Genomic DNA, 27,735 nt, shown 5'->3' with positions numbered 1-27,735 from the left:
GTTAATGAATATGGCTGAAGATTTATCTTTTTTTTAACTTTTCAAAGAACTAGTTTTTAGTTACACTGATATCTTCTATTGTTTTTCTAATGTACCTATCACTTATTTCTACTCTGATATTTATTATTTCTACTAACTTTGATTTGTTCTTCTTTTTCTGGTTTCTTTAAGTGTACTGGGAAGTTGTTTATTTGAGATTATTCTTGTTTCTTGAGTTTAACATTATAGACTTAACTCTTGCGAATGACTGCTTTTGCAATGTTCTGTGGAAATTAGAGTTTTGTTTCTTTTTGAATTATTTTTCCAATTTTTAAACTTTTCTCTTTGAAGTTTTTAGTAACCATTGGTTGGTTGTTGTTCAGTTGCTAAGTCATGTCCTACTCTTTGTGATCCCATGAACTATAGTCACCAGGCTTCTTTGTCCTTCACTATAACCTAGAGTTTCCTCAAACTCATATACATTGAGTCAATGATGCCATCCAACCATCTTATCCTCTGTCACACCCTTCTCCTCTTGCCCACAGTCTTTCCCAAAATCACGGTCTTTTCCAGGGTGTCAGCTCTTCGCATCAGGTGGTCAAGGTTTTGGAGCTTCAGTCTCAGCATCTGTCCTTCCAATGAATGAATAGTCAGGGCTGATTTCTTTTAAGATTGACTGGTTTGATGACCTTGCTGTCCAAGGGACTCTCAAGAGTCTTCTCCAGTGCTACAATTCAAAGGCATCAATTACTTGGCACTGAGCCTTTTTCATGGTCCGACTCCTCACATCCTACATGACTACTGGAAAAATCATAGCTTTGACTCTACCCTCAAAATGATGTCTCTGCTCTTTAACACACTTTCTAGTTTTGTCATAGCTTTTCTTCTGAAGAGTGAGTGTCTTTTAATTTCATGGCTACAGTCACCATCCACAGTGATTCTGGAATCCAAGAAAATAAAATCTGTCACTGTTTCCAATTTTTACCCATCTATTTGCCATGAAGTGGTGGAACCAGATGCCATGGACTTCCTTTTTTGAATGTTGAATTTTAAGCCAGCCTTTTCATTCTCTTCTTTCACCCTCATCAGGATTTTTTAAGTTAATCTTCACTTTCTGCCATTCAAGTGGTAGCATATGTATATTTGAGGTTGTTGATATTTTTTTTGGCAATCTTGACTCCAGTTGTGAGTCTAGGGCTTCTCAGGTTTCTCAGTAGTAAAGAATCTGCCTGCCAATGGAAAAGCTTTGGGAGACACAGGTTAGATCCCCGGGTTGGGAAGGTCCCCTGGAGGAGGAAGTGGCAACTCATGCCAGTATTCTTTCTGGGATAGGCTCGTGGACACAGGAGTGTCTTGAGGGTTACAGTACATGGGTTTGCAAAGAGCTGGACAGAACCAAGCATGCACACATTATATATGTGTATATATATATTCACTTTGTTAGATTGATGTCTTTATTATTTTGTAATGTCTTTGTCTATCACTGTCTTTGTTTTAAAGTTGATTTTGTCTGATAAAAGTATTGTTACCCCACATTCTTTCCAGTTACATTTAATACCTTTTTTCTATCCCTTAACTTTCAGTATGTGTGCATCTTTAGATCTGGAATATCTTCTAGGCGGTACATGTGTGTGTATGTACTAAGTCACTTCAGTTGTGTCTGACGCTTTGCAAACCTATCAACTGTAGCCCTCGAGGCTCCTCTGCCCAAGGGATTTTCCAGGCAAGAATACTGGAGTGAATTTCCATGCCCTCCTATTGAGGATCTTCCTGACCCAAGGATTGAACCTGCCCCTCTTATGTCTTCTGCATTGGCAGTGGTTCTTTACCACCAGTGCCACCTGGGAAGCCCAGTTAGTACATACATGGGTCTTATTTTCTTATTCATTTAGCCACTCTATATTTTTTGATTTGCTAATATATTCCATTTATATTTAAAATAAGTATTCATATGTATTTCTTAATGCCATTTTGTTATTTTTTTGATAATTCTTTTAAAAATTCCTTTTTTGTTGTCTTCTCTTGTGATTTTTTGACTATCTTTAGTGTTGTGTTTGGATTCTTCTCTCTTCTCTTTTTGTGACTACCGTGAAATGTAAATATAGTTATCTTTCTATCTATATATGCAAGGTGTCAACTTATCTGTATCATCATATCTCCTATTTATCTCACAGTTTCTTCTTTATGTATTCAGTTTCTTCAGTTGTGGAAAGTCTTCAGATGATACTAATCAATAGTTGCTCTGTAAATAGTTATATTTTAGGTGTGCTCAAGGGAGGAGGTGAGCTTAGTGTTCTACTCTGTCATCTGGGCCACTTCCTGCCCACATTTACAAGCAAATATCACCAATTAAAGAGCTTTTATTTATTTATTTTTTGTTGGTGTTCAGTGCTGGAAATTTCCTTGTAAGTGCTGCTTTACTATTTCCCACTTATTAATATGTTGTGTTTTATTTTCACTTTCTTAAAAATAATTTCTATATGTACTTTTAAGTTTTGCTTATAAATATTTAGAAGTGTTTTAAATATTCTTTCAAATATTTGGGAATTTTTCATAGATCTATTTTCTACTTCTGGTTTCTAATGTAATTATCAACACGTGGGGGTCAGAAAATATACTTCCAATAGCTTGAATTATTTTAAAATTATTGAGTGTTTTTATGGCCCCAAATATGGTCTATTGGAATCAGGTTTTTCTCATTGATAGTTGCTCTGTAAAGTAATTTTGGGGTGCCTATGGGAGGAAGTGTTCTACATTAAACAATTAGGAAGTGAAAGACCAAATTTCAAAATGAGATTCTAACTTGAATTCCAGTGGCCCCTAAGTCACAGACTGATGTTCTGTCATTCTAAGCAATAAGAGATAAAAGTCCATAAGCTTCCTAGGAATTGCTGGTTTAATATACAGTTTATTTCTTTCAATAGAAAATCATTAAATCATTTAGCAACTTTTTCTTATCAGACTTTCTCCTAGTGGACATGGAAGTTGGAAATCGTACCCTCCTGAATGAATTCATCTTACTGGGCCTCTCAACAGACCCCCGGTGGAAACTGACCCTATTTGGAATATTTCTGATATTTTATTTGATCACCTTGTCAGGTAACATGTCCTTAGTTATCTTAATCCATATTGATTCTTGCCTGCACACACCTATGTATTTTTTCATTGGCAATCTGTCTTTCTTGGATTTCTGGTACACCTCTGTGTACACCCCCAAAATCCTGGCGACTTGTGTCTCAGAGGATAAGCACATGTCATTGGCTGGATGTGGAGCCCAGTTTTTCTTTTCCTGTGCTGTAACCTACACTGAGTGCTATCTCCTAGCAGCCATGGCCTATGACCGCCACATGGCAATCTGTAACCCACTACTTTATTCAAGTTCTATGTCCCCTTCTCTCTGTACTAGGCTTGTTGCTGGCTCCTACATAGGAGGGTTCTTGAATGCCATAGCACATACTGCCAACACTTTTCGCCTGAGTTTCTGTGGCAAAAATATTATTGACCACTATTTCTGTGATGTACCACCACTGGTGACGATGTCATGTACAGACACCAAGGTCTATGAGCAGGTCCTCCTGGGTCTCGTGGGTTTCACGGTCCTCTCAAATATTCTTGTCATCATCATTTCCTATTTCCACATCCTTCTCGCTATTTTGAGGATCCGCACGGCTTCAGGAAGGCGCAAAGCCTTCTCCACCTGTGCCTCACACCTGGTCTCGGTCATGCTCTTCTATGGATCGTTGCTCTTCACATATTCAAGGCCAAGTTCCACCTACTCCCTTGGGAAGGACAAAGTGGCATCTCTGTTTTACACGGTGGTCAATCCATTGCTCAACCCTCTCATCTATAGCCTGAGAAACAAAGATGTTAAAGCGGCCTTCTGGAAAGCAACACAGACTATAAGACCTCAAAGATGAAGGTGATCTTTTTGCAGGATGCTGGCATTGCATTTTCCAAATTATTGTCTTATAAACATGCTTGTGCACATTGCCATATTTCAAGTAAATACAACACATTTTGCTTAAAAGATGAATAATTGATTGAACCATTTTCTGTCAATTATTCTTTTGTTGTGATTAAACTTTTAAAACTAACATTGAGTTGTTTGATGCTCTACAATATTGCATTCTGCTACTTTGCAGTACTCAATTTTCATAAAAACTCATCCTCTTTGATTTTGTGGGACCTCTTTGAAAAAGAAAGTAGATTTGGATGGCTTTCAAATACATAGTTTGAGTTGGAATCTTGGTGAGCAAACTTTATTGATTGGGAAGTAGATTTTAAATAGTGAAAAGCTGGAAACAAAATTTGACAAATATTTGTTCTTTCAAACTCCTTCATAAAACTCTAATTGTGTATATTGATTATTTCTTTGTCATCCTTGTGCCTTCAACTTCAATGAAATATTAAGCAATGTGTTTGAATTGTTTAGATTATGAAGAAAACACTTTTCTAAATATAGAGAAACATATGTTATTAGGATTACTACCTTAAGTGTGATCTCTTCCAGATAGAATGAGTAGTCTGCCATGCCATCCATCTGATGATGAACTGCATATTCCCCATGAAGGAAAATAACAACATCACATGGGGCAAATAGAAACAAACAAACAAACAAACAAACAAACAAAACACCAAATCCCCAACAAATTAAAGCTCTGCTGTATTATAGATTCAGTGTTTGTTCCCACCCTCACAGACAATGATGGGACTTTTTAATTACCTAGAACCTTACAGGTCAATATTTAGTACAAGGCAGGTTTAGTTGTTTTTCTTCCTGTGATTTGCTTGCAATATATAGCTATTTTTGAAAACTGATTCTGCATTTTATGTTTAACATTTTAAAAAGTTCATTGTAAGCAATAATAATCTCTATTGCTTTTGGAAGAGTACTGATCCTTTCACTATCATCAATATTCATAACAAAGGTAATTAACAGTAACTCTCCAGATACTCTTTTTGTTCATAATCTGATATTATATATTTGACTCTCAAAAATACTTTCATGCCTATAAAAACAGATTATAGAAACTGTGAACTATAAAAGTGAAGATAATGGTTCCAAACATTTGTTGTAGGTGATCCTTCAAGATATGTTTTAATTTCCACACATATGCATAAATGATAGCTAGGCAAGTGCAAAACAATGGATCTATGATTTTAATCTGGAATTATAAGTTTCTGACACAGGTGATTAAGTTAAAAACTTATCTTGTTATTCCCCCCTCCCCCATTTTTGTAATATGTATTAGGCAGTTTACATTTTACCTTTAAAAAGAGGCTAAATTCAAATCAGGCTACAATCCCCAAATGTGAATTTGCATGGCAAGGGAAAGCTAAATGCTTAGTAGTACCCATGTCTGGTTATTACCCTAAAAGTGAGTACATCCTGGTATTGGTTCTATCTCTGTTTGACTTGTCTACCACCTGCCAAGTCTCTTCAGCAAGTAGCTTTTGAAATACTTTGAACATAATATGTATAGATTATATATTTATGGACTATATATGATATCATTGGCTAGTGGGATATGTCCAAATCAGCTAGAGATTAGATGGAGAAAGATGGAAGAAAACCAGAAGAAAGCAGAGGAACTCATTTCTTATGAAAAAAAGTTAAAATCATTCATTGATAAACATTGAAAGGAAGGTATTTTAGAACAACATTTAAAATCTTCAGGTCAACTTTACTTAATTTTTAATAATTTTAATAATTATTTTCTTTTTACTTCTTGACCACCTGATATGACTAATTAAAAAAATGTTCTTTACAACAACACTGCAAATTACAGAATGTCGGTTACATTTGACAAATGAGGAGTTTGCACATCAGAAGTTACAATTTTTTGTTGAAAGAGTATAGCTATTGTTGTAATGGGTACATTTATAAAATACAGTTAAATAAAAGCTTTAGAACCAATAGTTGAGGTCAATTCATTATTTGTACTAGTTCTGATATTTCTGATTTTTCTTTTTATCTGTGTTTATTATCTAACACCTCATTGCCTCCTCTTTCCATCAAAAAATTCTTCACAGTGCTTACTCTTTCATTACCACAGAAGCACTGTATCAGACAAGAAGATTTTGGGATATATTCCACAAATGTCAAGAATCCATTTAATGGTTTCTTCACAATCCCTTAATACTCATCAAGTAGGTGGAAAATGGGTCTATCCCAAGGAAATAGTAAAATTTAATCATTTGGAATTTCAGAAGTGATATATACTCTTGTATTGCATTAAATTTTGATATCATTTTAAAAAGTTATATTAAGTTGAATTTATTAAGTTGTAGAATAGATTATAGCAGAATTATTAAACAAAACAAACTAAAGCAAAGAAAAAGACTTTTTCACTGAATTTTTTTGAGTAAAGAAACAGATGTGTGTGTGTGTGTTTTAATATTCCTTCCCAAACTTCCCCTGAAGCAGTCTGTTTTCACTGAGCAATGTTTCAAGAAATTTATGTCAGTTTAGACTTCAGATTATGTGAACCTGGAGAGTTTTTTCAGAGCAGCTTTAACATCTTTATTCCTCAGACTGTAGATCATGGGGTTCAACATGGGGAACACCACGGTGTAAAATGTAGACACCATCTTGTCCCTCTCAAGGGAATAGCTGGAACTTGGACGGGAGTAGATGTAGAGAATGGAGCCATAGTATAAGGTGACAGAGATCAGGTGGGAGGAACAGGTGGAAAAGGCTTTGAGGCGGCCCTGGGTGGAGCGAATTCGCAAGATGGCAGCAATGATGAAGGCGTAGGAAGCCAGGATGAGCACAGTGGGCGTGATGACGTTGGAGGCCAGGAGGAAGTACAGCACATCCTGGTACGTCTCTTTTACATCACAAGCCAAGTTCACGAGAGGGGGGACATCACAGAAAAAGTCATCAATAATGTTACCACCACAAAAATTCAATGTGAATGTGTTGCTGGTGAGTATTATTGCATTGACAAAACCCCCAGTATAGGAATATATAACCAAACAGATACAGAGTCTCCTCGACATGACCTGAGCATAGAGCAGGGGACTGGAAATGGCCGCATAGCGGTCATAAGCCATGGCAGCCAGCAGGTAGCACTCGCTGTAGGCCAGCCCCACCGAGAAGAAGAACTGGACTGCACAGCCAGTGAAGGAGATGCTTTTGTCTTCAGAAATGCAGGTCACTAGGATCTTTGGGGTGTACACAGAGGAGTACCAGACATCCAGAAAAGACAGATTCCCAATGAGAAAATACATGGGTGTGTGCAGTCGAGAGTCATTACAGATCAACGCTATGAGGGTGGTATTTCCTACCAGGGTCATGGAGTACACACCAAGGAACACCACAAACAGGACCAGCTGCATCTTGGGGTCTGTTGTGAATCCCACAAGGATGAACTCAGTCACCGTATGATTGTTCTTCTCCATGGTTTAAAGAGACCTCACCTGCAAATGAAGGAATTAAGAGTTTAATTACCTCAACCCATACCAAAGGAAAACATTCTTTTATACAAATCTATGAAATATAGTCAAGACTATGGTTATTAAGGTAAGGAAGAGCTGAACAGGAATCTTGGTGTATTTGGGAAGATGAGGGAAGCTTTCTGAGCCTCAACATATTTATTTCAACAATGTGACTTGACTACTAGAAAGTCTTAATGCTATTTGGGTCTTACTCATTTATTAGGAAAATATTTCTTGAGTGCTTGGGGCTGTCTGGGCATTAGGATACAGCAGTGAAGCTAACGGCACTGACCATTATTCTGTGGAGGCTTTATTTAGAAAAGAGAGATACATAGGTGATGCAGGGATAAAGAATCCACCTGCCAATGACGGAGCTGCTGGAGATGCAGGTTTGATCGAGTCAAGAAGATACCCTGGAGGAGGAAATGCTAACCCACTCCAGTACTCTTGCTTGGAAAATCCCGTGGACAGAGGGGCATGGTGGACTACAGTCCACGGGGTCACAAAGAGTCAGACACGACTTAGTGACTGAGCATGTACATGCTATCAGATCAGATCAGATCAGTTGCTCAGTCCTGTCCGACTCTTTGCAACCCCATGAATTGCAGCACGCCAGGCCTCCCTGTCCATCACCAACTCCCGGAGTTCACTCAGACTCACATCCATCGAGTCAGCGATGCCATCCAGCCATCTCATCCTCTGTTGTCCCCTTCTCCTCCTGCCCCAAATCCCTCCCAGCATCAGAATCTTTTTCAATGAGTCAACTCTTCGCATGAGGTGGCCAAAGTACTGGAGTTTCAGCTTTAGCATCATTCCTTCCAAAGAAATCCCAGGGCTGATCTCCTTCAGAATGGACTGGTTGGATCTCCTTGTAGTCCAAGGGACTCTCAAGAGTCTTCTCCAACACCACAGTTCAAAAGCATCAATTCTTCAGCGCTTAGCATTCTTCACAATCCAACTTTCACATCCATACATGACCACAGGAAAAACCATAGCCTTGACTAGATGAACCTTTGTTGGCCAAGTAATGTCTCTGCTTTTGAATATGCTATCTAGGTTGGTCATAACCTTCCTTCCAAGAAGTAAGCGTCTTTTAATTTCATGGCTGCAATCACCATCTGTAGTGATTTTGGAGCCCAGAAAAATAAAGTCTGACACTGTTTCCACTGTTTCCCCATCTATTTCCCAAGAAGTGGTGGGACCGGATGCCATGATCTTCGTTTTCTGAATGTTGAATTTTAAGCCAACTCTTTCACTCTCCACTTTCACTTTCATCAAAGGCTTTTGAGTTCCTCTTCACTTTCTGCCATAAGGGTGGTGTCCTCTGCATATCTGAGGTTATTGATATTTCTCCCGGCAATCTTGATTCCAGTTTGTGTTTCTTCCAGTTCAGCGTTTCTCATGATGTACTCTGCATAGAAGTTAAATAAACAGGGTGACAATATACAGCCTTGATGTACTCCTTTTCCTATTTGGAACCAGTCTGTTGTTCCATGTCCAGTTCTAACTGTTGCTTCCTGACCTGCATACAAATTTCTCAAGAGGCAGATCAGGTGGTCTGGTATTCCCATCTCTTTGAGAATTTTCCAAATTTTATTGTGATCCACATAGTCAATAAAGCAGAAATAGATGTTTTTCTGGAACTCTTTTGCTTTTTCTATGATCCAGCGGATGCTGGCAATTTGGTCTCTGGTTCCTCTGCCTTTTCTAAAACCAGCTTGAACATCAGGAAGTTCATGGTTCACATATTGCTGAAGCCTGGCTTGGAGAATTTTGAGCATTACTTTACTAGCGTGTGAGATGAGTGCAATTGTGCGGTAGTTTGAGCATTCTTTGGCATTGCCTTTCTTTGGAATTGGAATGAAAACTGACCTTTTCCAGTCCTGTGGCCACTGCTGAGTTTTCCAACTTTGCTGGCATATTGAGTGCAGCACTTTCATAGGATCATCTTTCAGGATTTGGAATAGTTCAACTGGAATTCCATCACTTCCACTAGCTTTGTTTATAGTGATGCTTTCTAAGGCCCACTTGACTTCACATTCCAGGATGTCTGGCTCTAGATCAGTTATCACACCATTGTGATTATCTGGGTCGTGAAGATCTTTTTTGTACAGTTCTTCTGTGTATTCCCGCCATCTCTTCTTAATATCTTCTGCTTCTGTTAGGTCCATACCATTTCTGTCCTTTATCGAGCCCATCTTTGCATGAAATGTTCCTTTGGTATCTCTGATTTTCTTGAAGAGATCCCTAGTCTTTCCCATTCTGTTGTTTTCCTCTATTTCTTTGCATTGATCGCTGAAGAAGGCTTTCTTATCTCTTCTTGCTATTCTTTGGAACTCTGCATTCAGATGTTTATACCTTACCTTTTCTCCTTTGCTTTTCACTTCTCTTCTTTCACAGCTATTTGTAAGGCCTCCCCAGACAGCCATTTTACAAGGAAACAAATAAGAAATTTTTTCATTTAATGATAGATGATATTAAAAAGAACAAACTGAATGATTTTGTGAAGAGGAACTGGGAAAGGAGCTAATTTAATTTTTGCCCTGAGAGAGAGAGAGAAAAAAAATCTGTTTTATATTTCCCAGCTACAAACGAACAAGTTGTTCAAAGCTCATAAGACATGGTAAAGTCCCCATGGCTTAGGAGATAGTGACATATGAAGGGTGGTAGGTATTGCCACCCCCAGATATGCCACTTTGACAGAAGAATTATTTCATTAGCATTTAAAAAACAGCAGAAACCTAAGGGAGACTCTGATATCCCCTTCTCTTATGAAAGCAGGAGATAAAACTCACGTGAGAACTGCATTCTCAATACCTGTGTTGTGTGCTGAGTTATGTCTGACTCTTTACGACCCCATGGGCTGTAGCCCACCAGTCTCCCCTGTCGATGGGTTTCTCCAGGCAATAATACTGGAGCAGGTTGCCATTTCCTACTCCAGAAGATCTTCCTGACCCAGGGATAGAACTCATGTCTCTTGCATCTCCTGCATTGGCAGGCAGATTCTTCACCACTAACGCCACCTGGGAAGTCCAATACCCCAACAAAAAAGAAATATTCCTATGATCATTATTATACACAGGAGTTTGAGATCAAAAGAATTATATAGAAAGAGACCTTATTGAAATAATTTTTCCTTTATTATCCATGTTGTAGTATATATCATTATTTTATTTTACATTGTTTTTTTTTCACATTCCTTGTCAGTTTTTGGTAATATTGCTTGCTCTTTTTTGTCTCTAATAATGAGAAATGCTACTTTCTCTTGTGAACTCTGAGCAGGTTCAGAAACTTCAATAGGAGGATGGAGAGATATTTGAAAAGAGGCCCTCTTACTAGCACATATATGTCTTAGGATGTAAATGACCTTAGGATTGGTTGGAGGAATAAGTAAAATTTTCCATCTAATTCTAATATCTCAGTTAGATAACTTACCTAAAATTCTCAGCCACACCACCACCTCAACAGAATTCAAATCTGAGTGTTCCAGAATCCTCTATACTAGTTTCTGAATCCCCAGGATGATAGATTCTGCAGTCCCTTAGGTTTTCATGGTCATGGGAAATGACTAACAAGACAATTAAATAAAATTGTGTGTTGACGAATTGGGCATTATTCAATGATGAAAAAATGTTTTTAAGACTACAATTCTCAGCTGAAATGTAATCAATCAGAATTTTCATTCTCATTCTCTCCAGTTGTATAGAAGCCAAAATAAGCATGTGTGACACTTATTAAGTAAGTGTACTATATATTCATATTTGTATATTTGGATATTAAAACACATATGTTCAATGATACTGATATCTTTATTATCTGTTGAATACCTTTCCTTTGTTCTTCCCAATCCATTCTCCATTCTTTTAAGCTCATCTTCTTTCCAAAATGCTCAGCTCCATAAACTGTATCCATGAGTTCCTTTGCTGCCTGTTTACTTAATGGGTTTAGCCAGTGGCTATAAATAGCAGGACAGGAAGTGAGGTCAGAGTGGTTTTCTCTTCCCTATTTCTTGCAAAGATGCCACAGCTGGCTTCATCCCTGAACCTAGACCATGGAACCTGCCAGGTGACCCATTTCCCAGCATTCCTTTCAACTCATAAGCTGTTCTTTGTCTTGCTCCTTCAGGAATAGAGGAGATAATTGCTCTCAGAAGTTACAAGTTCTAAAGTTATTAAAATTGTTTGGTATGCAATAGAAATTATAAGTGTAGTGTGGTAAATTGACATTTGTTGAAAATTAAACCTGGAGTGTTCAACCAAACAGAAAAAAAAAAAAAAAGAATCCAAGAAGCCAGAAAGCCATATCTTAATGGGTAACTCTGAGAGACAAGATGGAAGCAATTTTCCAATATGTCACAAACTCTAGATCTTAACCAAGTATTCTGTTGTTCACACATTCATGGCAGTGTCTCATGGATCAGGGATTCTAATGGAATGAAGTAGATGGGAAAATAGCCACAGTAATATTTTATTTTTACTTGGATAAAAATCAGCACAAAATGTTCCAGTAGGCAAATACCATCTCATGTAATTCTCTGACCTAAGCTAGTTTACAGCCACTGAAACCTGAGACTTGTGGAGAAGCATGGAGCCTTTGATAAAGGATCTTGACATTTAGCCAACATATATTCTATACATATTCCTCCAAGCCTTCTTGTAGATGGCCAGAAACCACTTATGAGAATAATCATACCCTGGGCAAAGGGAAGTACCCAGCTCTTCTGTGGGTTATTGGATTTTGACTCTGAGTTAATACTAACCTTAAGTGACAGAAAAACACCCAAGGTACACTCTTGCCACTGGGTCTAATGAAATAATTTAAATATAGCTTTGATCTACTTTCTTCTTTCATCGGGTCTGAGACTAGATATACAGGTGATCATTATTTACCCATACTCAGAAATCATACTGGGTATCAGTTCAGTTCAGTTCAGTTCAATTCAGTCGCTCAGTCGTGTCCGACTCTTTGCGACCCCATGAATCACAGCACACCAGGCCTCCCTGTCCATCACCAACTCCCGGACATACAGAATAAAACAGAATCCTAATTTTAGTTTCCTGTCCCTGGTCTCTGGACACAGTGTTATAATTATTGGAATTTTCAAATGGATGTCTGTGAATTTACTCCCCCAATACATTTTCTGCTCAGACAGTAAACAGAAAACCATATTGCATCACTGGAGAGAAGTGCAAAGTTTAGTGTTTTTATAGAGACTTGAAAGATGCAATGGTGAAGATCCCAATTTATCACCGTTAACTCCTCTGTCTGAGGGGAAAAGAATTGAAGATCTTCTAAGTGGAGATCATGAATGAACAACTTTTACAGGTAGAGAAGTTGAAGAAAGGATGCAGAACTAATAAAATTTGTTTTGAGAAGTAAAATTGAGGAAGTCAGTTTGGAATAAAAATAGATTTATATACCCCTTGAAACAGTACAGTTGAACAACATCACACTAGCATTCAGTGGTTGTAGACTTTGAGGAATACCCAATGCATTGTGAGGTCATTAAATTTGCTAGAGAGGCTGAGAGATTGTCACATTTCATTGAATCTTCAAAGTCATAGACTAATCAGAAACTGAAACTCCACTACTTTGGCCACCTGATGCTAAGAACTGACTCAGTTGAAAAGACCCTGATGCTGGGAAAGATTGAAGGTGGGAGGAGAAGGGAACGACAGAGGATGAGATGGTTGGATGGCATCACTGACTCAATGGACATGAGTTTGAGTAAACTCTGGGAGTTAGTGATGGACAGGGAGGCCTGGCATGCTGCAGTCCATGGGGTGGCAGAGTCGGACATGACTGAGTGACTGAACTGAATCAGAAGATATCCTAAACCCCTTATGCTCACACATATGCACAGAACTCTAGCCACACATACATAAACTGGAGGCTTCACGAATGAGGTGGATGAAGTGACCTTCCTCCTGAGTATTAGTCAGCCTCCTTCCCCCCACACCAGACTTCATGTTCACAGGGCCCTTGTACAAAATGGCCATAGCAGTTGAAATGAGCTCAACATGACCATCTTCTCACTAAGGCTAATTTGGTTAATATCGTTGTGAGTTGTCAAAACGCACAGAGGGGCCTGGCAGATGGTTATGGCCATAGAGCCACAAAGAGTTGGACATGACTGAAGTGAGTTAGCATGCATGCATGAGGTGTCAACAAGGCAAAAAGAAAAATAAAAATTTCTGGTAAACCACTGGGTAACAGGATGGTTAGATCAGACAGCTTCCTAAGAGTTGAAAAGGTAATGACTTTCCTCTCATGAGTTATCACATACTAGGGGAATTATTTGCCTTATATTTCTTACTGGCTTTTTCTTGTCATGACCTATCAGTTCAGTTCAGTTTAGTCGCTCAGTCGTGTCTGACTCTTTGCGACCCCATGAATCACAGCACTCCAGGCCTCCCTGTCCATCACCAACTCCCGGAGTTCACTCAGACTCACGTCCATTGTGTCAGTGATGCCATCCAGCCATCTCATCCTCTGTCGTCCCCTTCTCCTCCTGCCCCCAACCCCTCCCAGCATCAGAGTCTTTTCCAATGAGTCAACTCTTCACATGAGGTGGCCAAAATACTGGAGTTTCAGCTTTAGCATCATTCTTTCCAAAGAAATCCCAGGGCTGATCTCCTTCAGAATACACTGGTTGGATCTCCTTGTAGTCCAAGGGACTCTCAGGAGTCTTCTCCAACACCACAGTTCAAAATAATCAATTCTTCTGCACTCAGCTTTCTTCACAGTCCAACTCTCACATCCATACATGACCACAGGAAAAACCACAGCCTTGACTAGATGGACCGTTGTTGGCAAAGTAATGTCTCTGCTTTTCAATATGCTATCTAGGTTGGTCATAACTTTCCTTCCAAGGAGTAAGCGTCTTTTAATTTCATGGCTCCTGTGGTTAGAATGCCCTTATTCAGATATCTTTGTAAGAAACACCCTCCCTTATTACAGTGTCAATTGCTGGTACTATCACCCCTTTTCAGGTGTTCCCTGATCAAAGTACTGTAATCCACTTCCTTGACATTTTTTGATATCATTTTTATACTCTATTATTCTCCTTAGAGCTGTTCGTTATCTAATATTATATACATATAATTGGGGCTTCTCTGATGGCTAAGATGGTGAAGAATCTGCCTGCAATGTTGGAGACCTAGGTTTGATCCCTTGGTTGGGAAGATCCCCTGGAGAAGGGAATAACAACCTGCTCCACTATTCTTGCCTGGGAAGTCTCTTGGACAGATGACCTGGTGGGCTATAGTCCATGGGGTCACAGCATGAGACACAACTGAGCAACACACACACACTTATACATTTTATTAGGTTAACTTTTTCTCTTTTCCTCCATTAGAATATATTCCTTCCTGTATGCTTTAAATGGAAAACACATAGAGTTCCATGTTTATCTCATCTTAATTCATAAGCTTATTAGGAGGTTTTATGGGTTGCTTATTTTACATGAAACACAATACAAATTTAGAACTATATTGTGGCTGGGGAAGATGTTTGAAAGCTTGGATCCATGACTACTAAAAGTGGTTTCTATTTCTTTGGGGAAAAAAATTGAAAATCCCCGGACTCAATATTCTCTATTTTGTTCTCTGGTTCTCAAGATGATATTAAAATTTTATTATCTATAAAGTGATAGTTAATTTTGAATGCTTTACTCTGAGTCAAGTACTGTGCTTATTGTTCCACAGCATTTTAAAATTTATTTCTGCCACATCAATTACACATATGTTTAAAAATTATTCCAGAGACCTGGTACTTAACCACTGAGTCACCTCCTTTCATACCTGATACTAGGCTAAGAGTTCCTTGCAGGATTCATGGGTCCCTGTCCTTTTGGTTATAACACCTGAACTCAACACCAGTAAGATGATGCTGAGAGAATCAGATGCTGTCAGCAGGAGTACCTCATGCATGCGGTTTCAGATAAATAGTTCTAAGTGGTGTGTCCAAGTCATTTTTGGCAAAGTCCTATGTCTCTTATAGTTTCAGCCACATTGACTGTGAGTACAGAAACACTATACTCACCTCACCCAGGTCCAGGTCACTTACCTATAACTCACAGTCACAGCCAACAAAAGACCACATGATGGATCCAGATAAGTTATACTTGCTCAGGGTCCCCTGTGCATATGATTCTTGAAGTACCTCAGGACTTAATTGCCTTTGAAAGGCAATTAACCAAAAAGTCTGTCAATTTCTGTAGAGGTGAAAAAAATGGAATATTTTCTGCCATTTCAGTAAACAAAGGATGTCACAGTAACTGGCAATTGCAGCCACCAGGATGGTTAACTGTTGAGCCCTGAGGGAACTCAGGAAAGAAAAGAATACCTGCCATCCAGCAGCCATGAGACTGCAGTCACTCCCTATGGTGAACTCTGAAGAAACTTAGGATGTGAAAATACATAATACTGGCTCCAGATAGCTGAGGCACATATCAAAGGCAGATTTCCAAGAGCCCAGACTCTTGCATCTTCCCATGCATAGAAAAGTGTTTAATTCTTTAACTTGAGATATCTGGTTTTCTTTCATTTACAATGATTTTTATTTTTTTATTTTAATTTTATTTTAAACTTTACATAGAACACTTTCTAACACCATACACAAAAATAAACTCAAAATGGATTAAAGATCTAAACATAAGACCAGAAACTATAAAACTCCTAGAGGAGAACATAGGCAAAACACTGTCTGACATACAATGATTTTTAGATGCTCAGACTACCTGCCCTTTGTTGCAAAATCACTACATATCCCATCTCCTCCCCTTTCCTTTTGGAGGAATTTCTCAGAGCCCTCTGAAAGGTTATCTCTTGGACCGTGCTGTGCTTAGTTGCTCAGTCATGTCTAACTCTCTGCAGCCCCATGAACTGTAGACTGCCAGGCTTCTCTGTATATGGGAATTCTCCAGGCAAGAATACTGGAGTGGGTTGCCATCCCTCCAAGACCTTCCTTTAGGGGATCTCCCCAACCCAGGAATGGAACCCAGGGCTCCCACACTGCAGGTGGATTCTTTACTCTCTGAGCCACCAGGGAAGTCCAAGAATACTGCAGTGGGTAGCCTATCCCTTCTCCAGCAGATCTTCTGGACCCAGGAATTGAATTGGGGTCTCCTGCATTACAGGTGGATTCTTTACCAGCTGAGCTACCAAGGAAACCCCTAATCTATAAGTAGCATTGGAAATAGTTTCTCAGTCTTTCCTGCTTGAAACAGTCTCTTCATCAGATTTCTAGGTCATCAAACTTGCATGGATTTTATTCTCCTTCTGAAGCTACATGATCTTAGTGTTATTGCCCCCAGGTTGGAATTTTGGAGAACCCTAGAATCAACCCTCAAATCTCTTCTCTTTTCCTCAAATCTTTTTGCTTTCTCTCTTCTCTTTTCACAATCACTCTCTGGTAGACCATACAGTCTAATGACTGTAAATACTCTCCATAGTCTTATTTATCTATCTACCTACCTACCTTTTATCTCCTGACCATTTTTCTTCCCTGAAGTTCAGACTCATGGATTCAAGTGCCTACTTAACATGTCTTATAGGATGTCTATTGGGAAGCTTAGGGAAAAGTGTCTTCCTAACAATCCTTCCTAAGCCTACTTTCTCTCAATCTTCTTCACTGCAGTAAAGGCATTATCTTAATTTAGGGAAAATTATCAGACATTTTTTACTCCTTTTTGTTTTTTACACTGTAGCTAATTGGCAACATCTTCATTCCACCTTCAAAATATATCCAGAACTTAACCAACTGCTCCCAGTTTCAGTGATTCCACCGTACACGAGCCCACTCTCATTTCACGTTTGTATTATTGCAGTTTCCTAATGGCCTCCCTGCCTCCTCCCTACTTCTGTCCTTACCTCACTTGAGTGTCTCAACAAGGAAGCCAGAGTGATCCTCTTAAAATACCAGATAGATTATGTTACTTTTCATCTTCACACACTCCAACGACTTCAGAACTTCTCCAGAGTAAAGGTCCAAATCTTTGTGAAGATGTGCAAAACTTATGACGTTTCTGCTCTGGCTCTGCTGTCCTCCCTTTCACTGCTCACTCCAGCTCTGCCACCCTCTTTTCAGTTCCCACATAAACTGATTCACTCAGAGCCTTGGTACTTATTCATTCCTGTGGTTAGAATGCCCTTCCCCAAGTATCTTTACAGAGAAGATATTTCCCTGTCTTTTTTCAGGTGTCCATTGCCACCAATATCACCTGTTTTCACCTGATCACTGAACTCATTCTGCTTCCTGATATTCTTATAGCCCTTTTCTTTTGTATGATTATCACTAGGACTGCTTATTTTCTAATATTACATATATCCCATTAATTTAACTTATTCTCTTTTCCTTTTATTATTAATAAAGCATAATCTTTCACATTTGCTTTTGATGGAAAATGTATGTCAGTTCAATTGTTATTTTATTTTAATTTGTAACTTTAACATGAAAGTTCTGTGGGATGTTTTTTTCTAACTGAATACAAAAATATATATACCAAAAACATTTGGTGGCTGGGCAAAATCTTTGAAATCATGGATTCATGAAAACTAGATGTGGTTTCCTATGAGAAAGTGTTGAACAATCCTGGACCACACTTTAACATTCCTATATTCCATTCCTTTATATTCTATGATTCTCATATTATTCCAGAAGTTTGTCATATATAAAAATATTAGATAAGTATTTTGAATACTTTCAGTTCAGTTCAGTTCAGTCACCCAGTTGTGTCTCTTTGTGACCCCAGGAACTGCAGCACACCAGGCCTCCCTGTCCACTACCAACTTCCAGAGTCCACACAAACCATCTCCATTGAGTCAGTGATGCCATCCAGCCATCTCATCCTCTATTGTCCCCTTCTCCTCCTGCCCTCAATCTTTCCCAGCATCAGGTCTTTTCAAATGAGTCAGCTCTTCGCATCAGGTGGCCAAAGTATTGGAGTCTCAGCTTCAGCATCAGTCCTTCCGATGAACACCCAAGACTGATCTCCTTTAGGATGGACTGGTTGGATCTCCTTGCAGTCCAAGGGACTCTCAAGAGTCTTCTCCAATACCACAGTTCAAAAACACCTCTGACTCAAATGCTTTGCTAGGTGTTTCACATGAATTGTTCTATTTATTCCCACAACATCTATCATAGGTATGTTTAAAGATTAATAGCTGTGATTTTATAGATGACCAAATCAAGGTTTTATAAGCATGTAGTAATTTCAGAGTTAATAAATAATTGTGCTGTCTTCCTCCAGAGAGCTGGAACTTAACCTCTAAGCCACTTCCTTTAATACCTGATACTAGGTTAAGAGCTGCTTATGCATTCCATGGGTCCCTCTCTTTTTAGTTATAAGACCTTAACTCAAACACAATAGAATAATGCCAAGAGATTCAGAGGCTATCCAGGTGAGTACTTCATACCATTGGCATCAGATGAACGCTTCCAAGTAGCTTCCAAATCACCTTCTGGCAGAGTCCTGTGTCTCTTCACTGGCAGCCAATACTGATTATGAGTACAGAGATATTCCACTCACCTCACCCAGGACCATGACACTTGCCTGTAGCTCTCACAGTCACAGCCAACAGGACCATAACATGGGTCCAGATAAATTATACTTGCTCAAGGTTCCCAGTGTATTTAACCTGTTAAGTACTTCATGGGTTCATAGCTTTGAAAGTCTCTAAACAGCAATTTATCAGAAAGTGTGTTGACTTTATTTAGGAGAATCTGAGGTGGTATACTGACCTGTAATGTAATGATTTCTCATCTGTAATTCTCCATTTCTTACAATTGTGGGGAGAGTTAATAGAGATAATGCATTTGAAGTGATAAGAATGGTTGGGATCCAATATGAAGTATTGATTAGTTGATGTTACGTTAGTTATTAATGTCATATAATTGTTAAGTGGTAGAATTACTATTAAGCAAAAGAACAAAAGTGCTAAAATTGGTGGTGAAATATTCATTTTCCTTTGCTCTTTTCCAACCTTTGCTCTTTTCCTCTGCTAGTCAAGCACATTCTCCTTTACCCCAGAGCTCTTTTGATGAGTTAAAATTGCCTATCATGGTGCCTCAACCCATCTTCTGGTGATTGCAGTTCTCTGTCTTATGCTCCAACTATGGATTTTTGGGGGTCACTGATACCTCTGTGGATCTTCTCAATTGAAAACACCAATACAGCATATTAACACATATATATGGAATTTAGAAAGATGGTAACGACAACCCTGTATGCGAGACAGCAAAAGAGACATATATGTATAGGACAGTCTTTTGGACTATGTGGGGTGGGGGGGGGATGATTTAGGAGAATGGCATTAAAACATGTATAATATCATATAAGAAATGAATTGTCAGTCCAGGTTTGATGCAGGATACAGGAAGCTTGGGGCTGATGCACTGGGATGACCCAGAGGGATGGTATAGGGAGGGAGGTGGGAGGGGGGTTCAGAATGGGGAACACGTGTACACCCGTGGCGGATGCATGTTGATGTATCACAAAACCAACACAATATTGTGAAGTATAAAATAAATTAATTAAAAAAAAAAGAAAATGCTCAAATCCACAGTATAAACACACACACAAACAAGATAGTGCACACATTTTCACTGTGTTTCCCTTTAAGCTTAAACACAGTTACCTTCCCATGGGTAAATATTTTACTTTAAAAAAATAAATCTTTTCCAGCAATCTCACCCAGAGCTTATGACAACCTGAGAGGAATGATCAGCTATTGTCTAACATTCTTTTTAAATGTGCATTTTGTCCTTGTGTCCCCTGGGACAAAAACAAATTAAAAAAATTAAACTTTCTGTGATTTATTTCGAGCCTGAGCATAGATGGCTTTTTTTAGTCTTCTGTCCCCTAGGGCTCTTGGAATAGCTACAAACGTATTCCAGTGTAAATGATTCTCAACTGCTTTTTTGTTGTTGCATTTTTGTGTCAATTATATCATTTTATTTACCTTTCCTTCCTTTAATATAAATTGTCCTTTGTCACCACAAATAGTAGGGAAGTCATGTCTCCCACTTTTACTCTTGGCAGTTTCAGAGACTGCCATAGGACAATGATGAGGTATAAGAAATACTGGTTTATAGTTCCCATTGTAACAATATAAATGGCTACTGAGTTATACAAATTAAACAGTATTTCTATGCCAGGAGTAAATCTGCATCACACAACATACAAACATCTGTAGTGTGACCTTATCCAGAATTCAGAATCATTGATAACAGCAGATCCCAAGGGAATTCTTCTTGGTTTTGTAGTTTGGGGGAAAGGCAAGCTAGGAGGTTAATCATAACTATGCATTGACTAAGTCAGGTCAGTCTTATTAAATAAGACTCAGAAAGGTTTTGTTTAAAGACTGTGATTCCCCAGGGATAGACATATTCAACCATAATTTTCTGTTACCTCTGTATTGAGTTTTGCTGTATCGAAATGTATATATATATAGAGATTATATCTACTATGTACCTTTGAATATTAATATACAGATAGGTATCTATATGTATGTGGGGTGCTCAGATAGCTTCCACTTCTCCTTCTGGATGGTCTACCATCGTTTGCCATCCTGCTTTCTGCTCCAGGAGATGAACCTACATGAACTAAGTCAGTTAACTTTTCAATGAGGGGAGGAAATACAAATAAAAGACTGGGTTCAGAATACCTATTTCTGTTACCAACTCAGGTTCAAATGCTCATCATTCAAAGGCAATGATCAAGGGGCAAATGCTGGTAAAAAGGAGCAATGTGTCAAATGGTTCCTTTACTTTTTTAATAGTTAAATTTTAATGTCAATATGATTTTTTATGTCCACCATTTTAAACAATAGTTTATTGTGCAAAATGACATCTCATTCTAAAATTCTTTTTAAAAATGTCAGCCAGCATTAAATAATGTTATATATTATTTTAATATATAACATTATTCAAAAATAACTTAGTCTTCTGATAGCTTTATTCTAATTAATAAATACACTCAGTTCTCCACTACAATGTCAGTGATTAAGTCTGCATAATTAGCTTTCATTTAAGAACTGTTATCTATTTACTTTGTCTCAACTTATTTATTTGATGTGACAATTATTAATTGTTATTAATAGTAATATTCATCAATGTTGATTTTCTTTATTGTTCTTTGGAGAGCTTCTAATTTTATTGGAACTTCTTAAAAATAGTTATTTATACTTATCATTTGCTGCTGTACCAATAAAACATGTACATATCTATATTTATTTGAATTTCTATGTCATATACTTAATTAAATCATAACCTTTAAAGTCCATTAAAAATGAAATAATCTATCATGTTTACTCTTCTTATACTGTCTGTACATTTTTCATTTCTTGAGAAGCCTCAAAGTCCTTGGTTTTCATTGATTCACTAAGTTGAGACTGAAATTTCTTTTTCAGTTATTGTTAAAATTATTTTAATATTTAGGATATGGCAGCTCTTTAAGTTGGTTTCTTTAGTCTCTGCCCCAATCATTTGTAGAAGCATTTACATTTTCTAAACATAACAGAATATTTCAGGCACAAGTTATTTATTTTCTCACTGTAAAGCAGTCTTGCTCTATCCTCTAAGAAATTTTTACTCCTTTAGGTAGGCAGCAGTATTAGGGATACAAATTAAGGACCAGAGTATGTACATGCAGCATAGCATGGGGTACAAAGTATATCTTGCTTTTCTTTTAGCATGGGAAGAAGGGGAATCTGAGATGTGTCCCTACACTTTTACAGATAATACTTTGGTCACCTGATGTGAAGAGCTGACTAATTGGGAAAGACCCTAATGCTGGGAAAGATTCAGGGCAGGAGGAGAAGGGGACGATAAAGGATGAGAGGTTGGATGGCATCACTGACCCTGTGGACATGAGTTTGAGCGAACTCTGGGAGACAGTTAAAGATTGGGAAACCTGGCGTGCTGCAGTCCATGAGTTGGACACAACGGCATTCTGCAAAGAGTCAGACACAACTTAGCAACTAAAGAACAACCACCAGTTGATCGACTGATGGAACAGGGTCTCAGAATAACACTGGAAAGTAAGTGACAGGGAGGTCTGGGAGTGGCATATGGATGGATCTCCTGGAAAGGACTGTGAAGGCAGTATTCATGTTCCGTTGTTAAGTGTCCACTGGAGGGTCTTTTTTGCAAAAAGGAACCACAACGAGAATGTTGGTGAGCCTTATTCCCTGGAAAGCCCTGTACTTAGTGAGAACATTACAAATGAACCATAGCAGCAAGCATGGAGGCCATGCATGAACTCGATAAAACTGTTTTTTCTTCATTTTTCTTCCATTTTTAGCCATTTTCATCAATACAATTCTAAACTGAGGAGCCACAGATTTTCTCACCTAATTGGTACCACTGCCCTGTGTTTTTAATCTAAATTCTCTCTCCATAATAGTAAAAGCAATTTTAAATATAAATCAGATCATAGTGTATCACTGCTTAAAATTTGCAAATATTGTAAATTGGAATAAAACTTAAACTTCTCACAATTTAGCTAAAACTGTTCTCCTCAAAAGCATGGTTCAAAACCAGCATCATGAGCATCTTGTTTGAAAAGAAGATTCTTGGGCCCTGACTCAGAACTACTGAATTAAAATCTGCATTTTAACAAGAAAACTATGTTATTCCTATGTATATTAAAGCTTGATGAGAACTCATCCAGAAGATTCAGCATAATTTGTTCCCTACATCCTCTTCTTTTTAAAATGACATATATAATCATATTTAAATGTATTAGCTTTTATGTGTGTGTTTGTACATGCTCAGTCACGTCTGACTCTTTGTGACACCATGGACTGTAGCCCTCCTGGCTCCTCTATCCATGGGATTTTCCAGCCAGGAATACAGGAGCAAGTTGCCACCTCCTACTCCGGGTGACCTTCCCAATCAGGAACCAAAGCCCTGTGTCTTGCACCTTCTACATTGGCAGGTGGATTCTTTACCACTGTGCCACCTGGAAACTTTTTACATGTGTTTACACATATTTAAAGATATATACATGCACATATAAACACACACATAGTGTCATGATAAACCATGGATCACACTAGCTTGTAATCTCATGTTGCTCAAGAAGCCTCCAGGGTTTGTAATATGTTCTTGGGATGACCATGGCCCTAGACAGCACATCTATTAATATGAGAAATGTTTAATCGCTTTTCATATCACTTATGGACTATGCAAATCAAATCACATGATCTGCTCTGATATCAGTCTAGTGGAGTCCCCTCTGTTTCCCAGAGTCCTGAGACTCAAATGAGAAAATCTATGTTCAAGAAGGCTGTGTCTACCATGTACTATTACTCCTTTGCATACTGCGTAACTTCCACCATAATGCCAGGGTCAGTGCACTCTGAGGAGGATGACAACTAATGGGGATCTAAGCTGGGAGATTCCAGCATCATTTAAAGCAAAATGTAATTGGATATTTTGAAAAGTCTTAGATGAACGTTGTACATTTTAGATGGTTTTCACACAACAGTTCTTAAAAGCTGGAACACAGTAGGCAAAAAAAGTGGAAGTAACAAATGGAACTCCCAGCATATTTCAGGCTTAGCTTTATCTAATCCACAATTGTATCTTTTTTCCCAGTAAAATGTTGAAAGAATAAGATTTCAAGGGTTCACCCCTGGAGCTTTTAAAAATACCTATATCTGAGTCCTATCTGCAGAGATTTTGATTCAGGATATGGCCTGGGAATTGATATTAAAATCGAACAAGCGACCACAACCAAATATAGTGCATTCAGAAGTTGAGAATCATGAGATTAAGTTATATTATTATGTGGAGACATTATTTGACTCAGCTGGCTCTTTGCACATTGAAAACACTTAATTAATATTAACTTTCTAGTTTGCTCTTTCTTCCTCTCTCCTTCCCTCCTTCTCCCTTCCTTCTGTCCTTCTTTTCTTCCCTTTAGATTCATAACAAGGGAGCGATGTAGTGGTCTGAATATTTTAATGTCCATTTTTAAAACGAATCAACTTAGGAAAGTGAGATGATACATTCGAGCTTACAAAACTAGTAAGTTTCCATGCTGCCCTTACTGTTTCCTTATAAACAGTATGTGTTTATCAGCTATGCAATTGTGGATGATTCCAGAGTTTAGCATGATCATGGGAGAAGAGAATCTAGGGTTCAAATACTCTATATGGACAACTGAGAGTATACTAGGGTATAATCATCTCTAAATTCCAGTTGATTTTAGGACATGACTCTGTGCACGGTCTTTGATGCCTGCACTTTAGAGTTTGCTGTTTTTGTGTTGAATGCATCTACTTTTATGATTTCCAGAATTAGGCAACACAGAAGGTTGAGAATGCCCTGGTCACTTGGAAGGCATTGTTTAACTTGGTAATGGTTCAAATGTAGGAGATGGAAAAGAAGAGAGCAACCAATACACACAGCAACCAGGACTCCCTCAGAACAAATCATTAATTAAATTTTAATCACTGGTCTTGGGACATCATCCCTCAAGAATCTAAAGTTCAGCCTAAGGTACTGAGATGAGGAAACTCAAATAACTTAGGGATTTCACTGTGCATGAATTCATTATCTTTATTTTTAATCTATAAAAAGGTTGGGTTGGATTATAGCAGCATCTCATTTGTGGTTATCATAGAAGAAGCTTTATTTTATTTTCATGGAATTGTAGTTTTTACACATGGATATCATGTCTTTTTTTTTTTGCATGAATATGTGGTGAGGACAGATATGAAGACTATTTCTACACAGCACTTAACAGCTTTAGGTATTTTATCTGTGGTGTTTCTGATTTAAATTGTTTATTGAGATATTAAAATAATAACAGTAAAATAAAGCAATAAATTATTTAACTAAAGGGCATTTTGGACTTAGGTAAACTCAAGTATAAATTTATGGCTTTGCTAAATACTCTAACTTTGAGACAGTTGTATACTCTCTGACCATCAATTTTCTCATATTTAAAATGGACATAAATTCTACTGGAGTTGTTACGAAGATATGATTTACTATCAGCAAAGTACTTAAACAGATTGCCATGTAATAGAGAATTACAATAGGTATCAGGCAAGAATACTGGAGTGGGTAGCCATTCCCTTCTTTCTATTCTTAAAATACTTAGTTTATCTATCATGTGGTGTAGAGATTAAAGTGAAAGTGAAGTTGCTCAGTTGTGTCCGACTCTTTGCGACCCCATGGACTGTGTAGCCTACCAGGCTCCTCTATCCATTGGATTTTGTAGGCAATAGTACTGGAGTGGATTAGGAGTGCTCATAATTCCTGTCTTGGGCGCTTAACAAAGATCCCCTAATGAGGATCACATATATATGTATATAAAATAATGACAGAGTTAATATACCTCGAGTCCTTACAAGATATAGCTAACTCTGTTCTAGGTGCTTCACATGTATCATCTCATTCACCTGGTCCATCAACTCTATGAAAATGCCCACTCTTGCCCCTGTCCTGCAGGTAAGTAAAGTTAAGCACAGACTGGTGGTCTGAATTGTGCAAGCAAGGCCTCCCAGCTGGTGAAAAGGGAGCCAGGCCTGTGATCTCAACTCTCCAGTGGTGGACTCTGCTCACTATGTGCCAGCTCGCTGTCAACTGAGAAACTCACTCTGCATATCCTTTGCTATTCTGCTAATCACTTCTTAACATTACTTGAATGGCTCATTTTCAGGACTTTCTGACTGTTGTTTGGAGAGTCTGAAAGGCCTCTGTCCAGACTCATCCTTCCTTTATCTCGGGACTTCATAGTTTAGATCATTTGGTTTATCAGCTCACTGAGCTGTTTGATTTGAAAAGCCTTGATTTAAATCAAAATATAAGAAGACTGTCTAAAACATGTCACATGCAAATTAATATTATTTGAAAATGATGTTTTGCATAAAGTAGTCTTTTTCATGATCTGCAACTACTTGGTTCATAAATGTCTTCTTGGGACATTTATGAAGATTCCTCACTTTCTTGGGAATCAATTGGTTTCCTTTATCTCAACTTTATATGGACAGTAGGGTTTATGAGAGTATCAAAATGTCTGCTGTGTTTATCAGGGCAAGCCCAGCATCTGGTACATACTAGATTATTGAAAAGACAGATTTCAAAGGAAGAAAGAAAGAAAAATAAATAATGAAGAATGAGTAGATGAATAACTGGCAGCTTCTTGATATTGTAACTGTGCCTACCTCTAAGACTCTTCATTACTCCATACCTTTCTAACTCTCTGCTTTTGATCTGCTGCAAATCAGTTACCCACACACACTACTGATAACTGTGCATAAGCTAAGAGTAGGTAAACACGAGGCATAGAAGCTAAGGAGCTCTCAGTGAATTGGCCAAGTAAGTTTAACTTGTCTGGATCCTTTTTAATGCTATTATTTCTCTGAAATGTTTTTTTATTAGAGAAATAAATTCTGGATAAATGCAGGAACACTGTATGTTTTAGGGCTATTAATAATAAGTATTATTTATGAATAAACTTTTATGTGTAAACATTGTCTTCAATTGTCTTTAATTCTTTATACACATTTAATCCTCAAAAAATTGGTTCTATCATTATTCTTATTGTGTGTGTGTATATAGTATGTGTGTGTGTGTGTGTGTGTGTGTATATATATATATATATATATATATATATATATATATATATAAATAAAACCATCCAAGACCCCTCTGCATGAAAGCTGTGAAGCTGGGAGAACTGGCGATTAGTGTGATCCATCACTGGTTTGTGATTGTGTGTACACTCTGTTCTTAGTGTAACAGAGTGTCTAATCACTAGAAAGCTGCATCAAGGTGATACAGAAGATACACAGGCTGCAGTTATGGCTTTTACTTTAAGGTTAGCAGGTAGCACATAAAGCAAAGCCCTTTACTGCTTTTTACTTGAGTGCTACAACATGCTATTGCTAGATGCAGAACACAGAAATAATTAGATCTATTTGAAGAGAGAAGTATAAGTAAAGTTTTGAAGAATGGTTATAATTTGGAAAGATTGCATGTGTGCATGCTCAGTCACTTTAGTCCTGTCTGACTCTTTGTTACCCTCTAGACTGTAGCCCACCAGGCTTCTCTGTCCATAGGGTTCTCCAGGCAAGCATATTGGCATGGGTTGCTGTTCAAGGGGATCTTCCCGACCCAGAGATCAAGCATGTGTCTCCTGTGTCTTCTGCATTGCTGGCAGATTCTTTAGCACTGAGCCCCCGAGGAAGCCTTGAAAAGATTATGAACAGCCAAAAGCATGCACCCTTAGAGAACAGACAAGAATATCTATTTCATGTCATCAGTATTTGAGTTTGACTGTTCTCTTAGAATATTTCC

The 27,735-nt window shown here is 38.1% G+C and overlaps 2 protein-coding genes across 2 annotated transcripts; one reads left to right on the top strand and one right to left on the bottom strand.

Moving 5' to 3' along the window:
• Positions 1-2,957: 2,957 nt before the first annotated feature.
• OR9G4D (olfactory receptor family 9 subfamily G member 4D) lies at positions 2,958-3,896 on the top strand. The gene has a single exon (NM_001389820.1). It carries the CDS (start codon positions 2,958-2,960, stop codon positions 3,894-3,896), a length of 939 nt encoding a protein of 312 aa, NP_001376749.1.
• A 2,563-nt stretch (positions 3,897-6,459) lies between these two features.
• OR9G3 (olfactory receptor family 9 subfamily G member 3) lies at positions 6,460-7,383 on the bottom strand. Its single transcript, NM_001389821.1, has one exon. The coding sequence runs from the start codon at positions 7,381-7,383 to the stop codon at positions 6,460-6,462; it is 924 nt and encodes a 307-aa protein (NP_001376750.1).
• Positions 7,384-27,735: the final 20,352 nt, after the last annotated feature.

Source organism: Bos taurus, chromosome 15, assembly GCF_002263795.3.
Source record: "Bos taurus isolate L1 Dominette 01449 registration number 42190680 breed Hereford chromosome 15, ARS-UCD2.0, whole genome shotgun sequence".
Lineage (NCBI taxonomy): Eukaryota > Metazoa > Chordata > Mammalia > Artiodactyla > Bovidae > Bos > Bos taurus.
The sequence above is the reverse complement of the archived record's forward strand: the minus strand, read 5'-3'. Positions and strand labels throughout refer to the sequence as shown.

Bases quoted from the DNA above. Each gene is read 5' to 3' on its own strand.
- OR9G4D (NM_001389820.1), top strand. From the start codon at position 2,958: ATGGAAGTTGGAAATCGTACCCTCCTGAATGAATTCATCTTACTGGGC.
- OR9G3 (NM_001389821.1), bottom strand. From the start codon at position 7,383: ATGGAGAAGAACAATCATACGGTGACTGAGTTCATCCTTGTGGGATTC.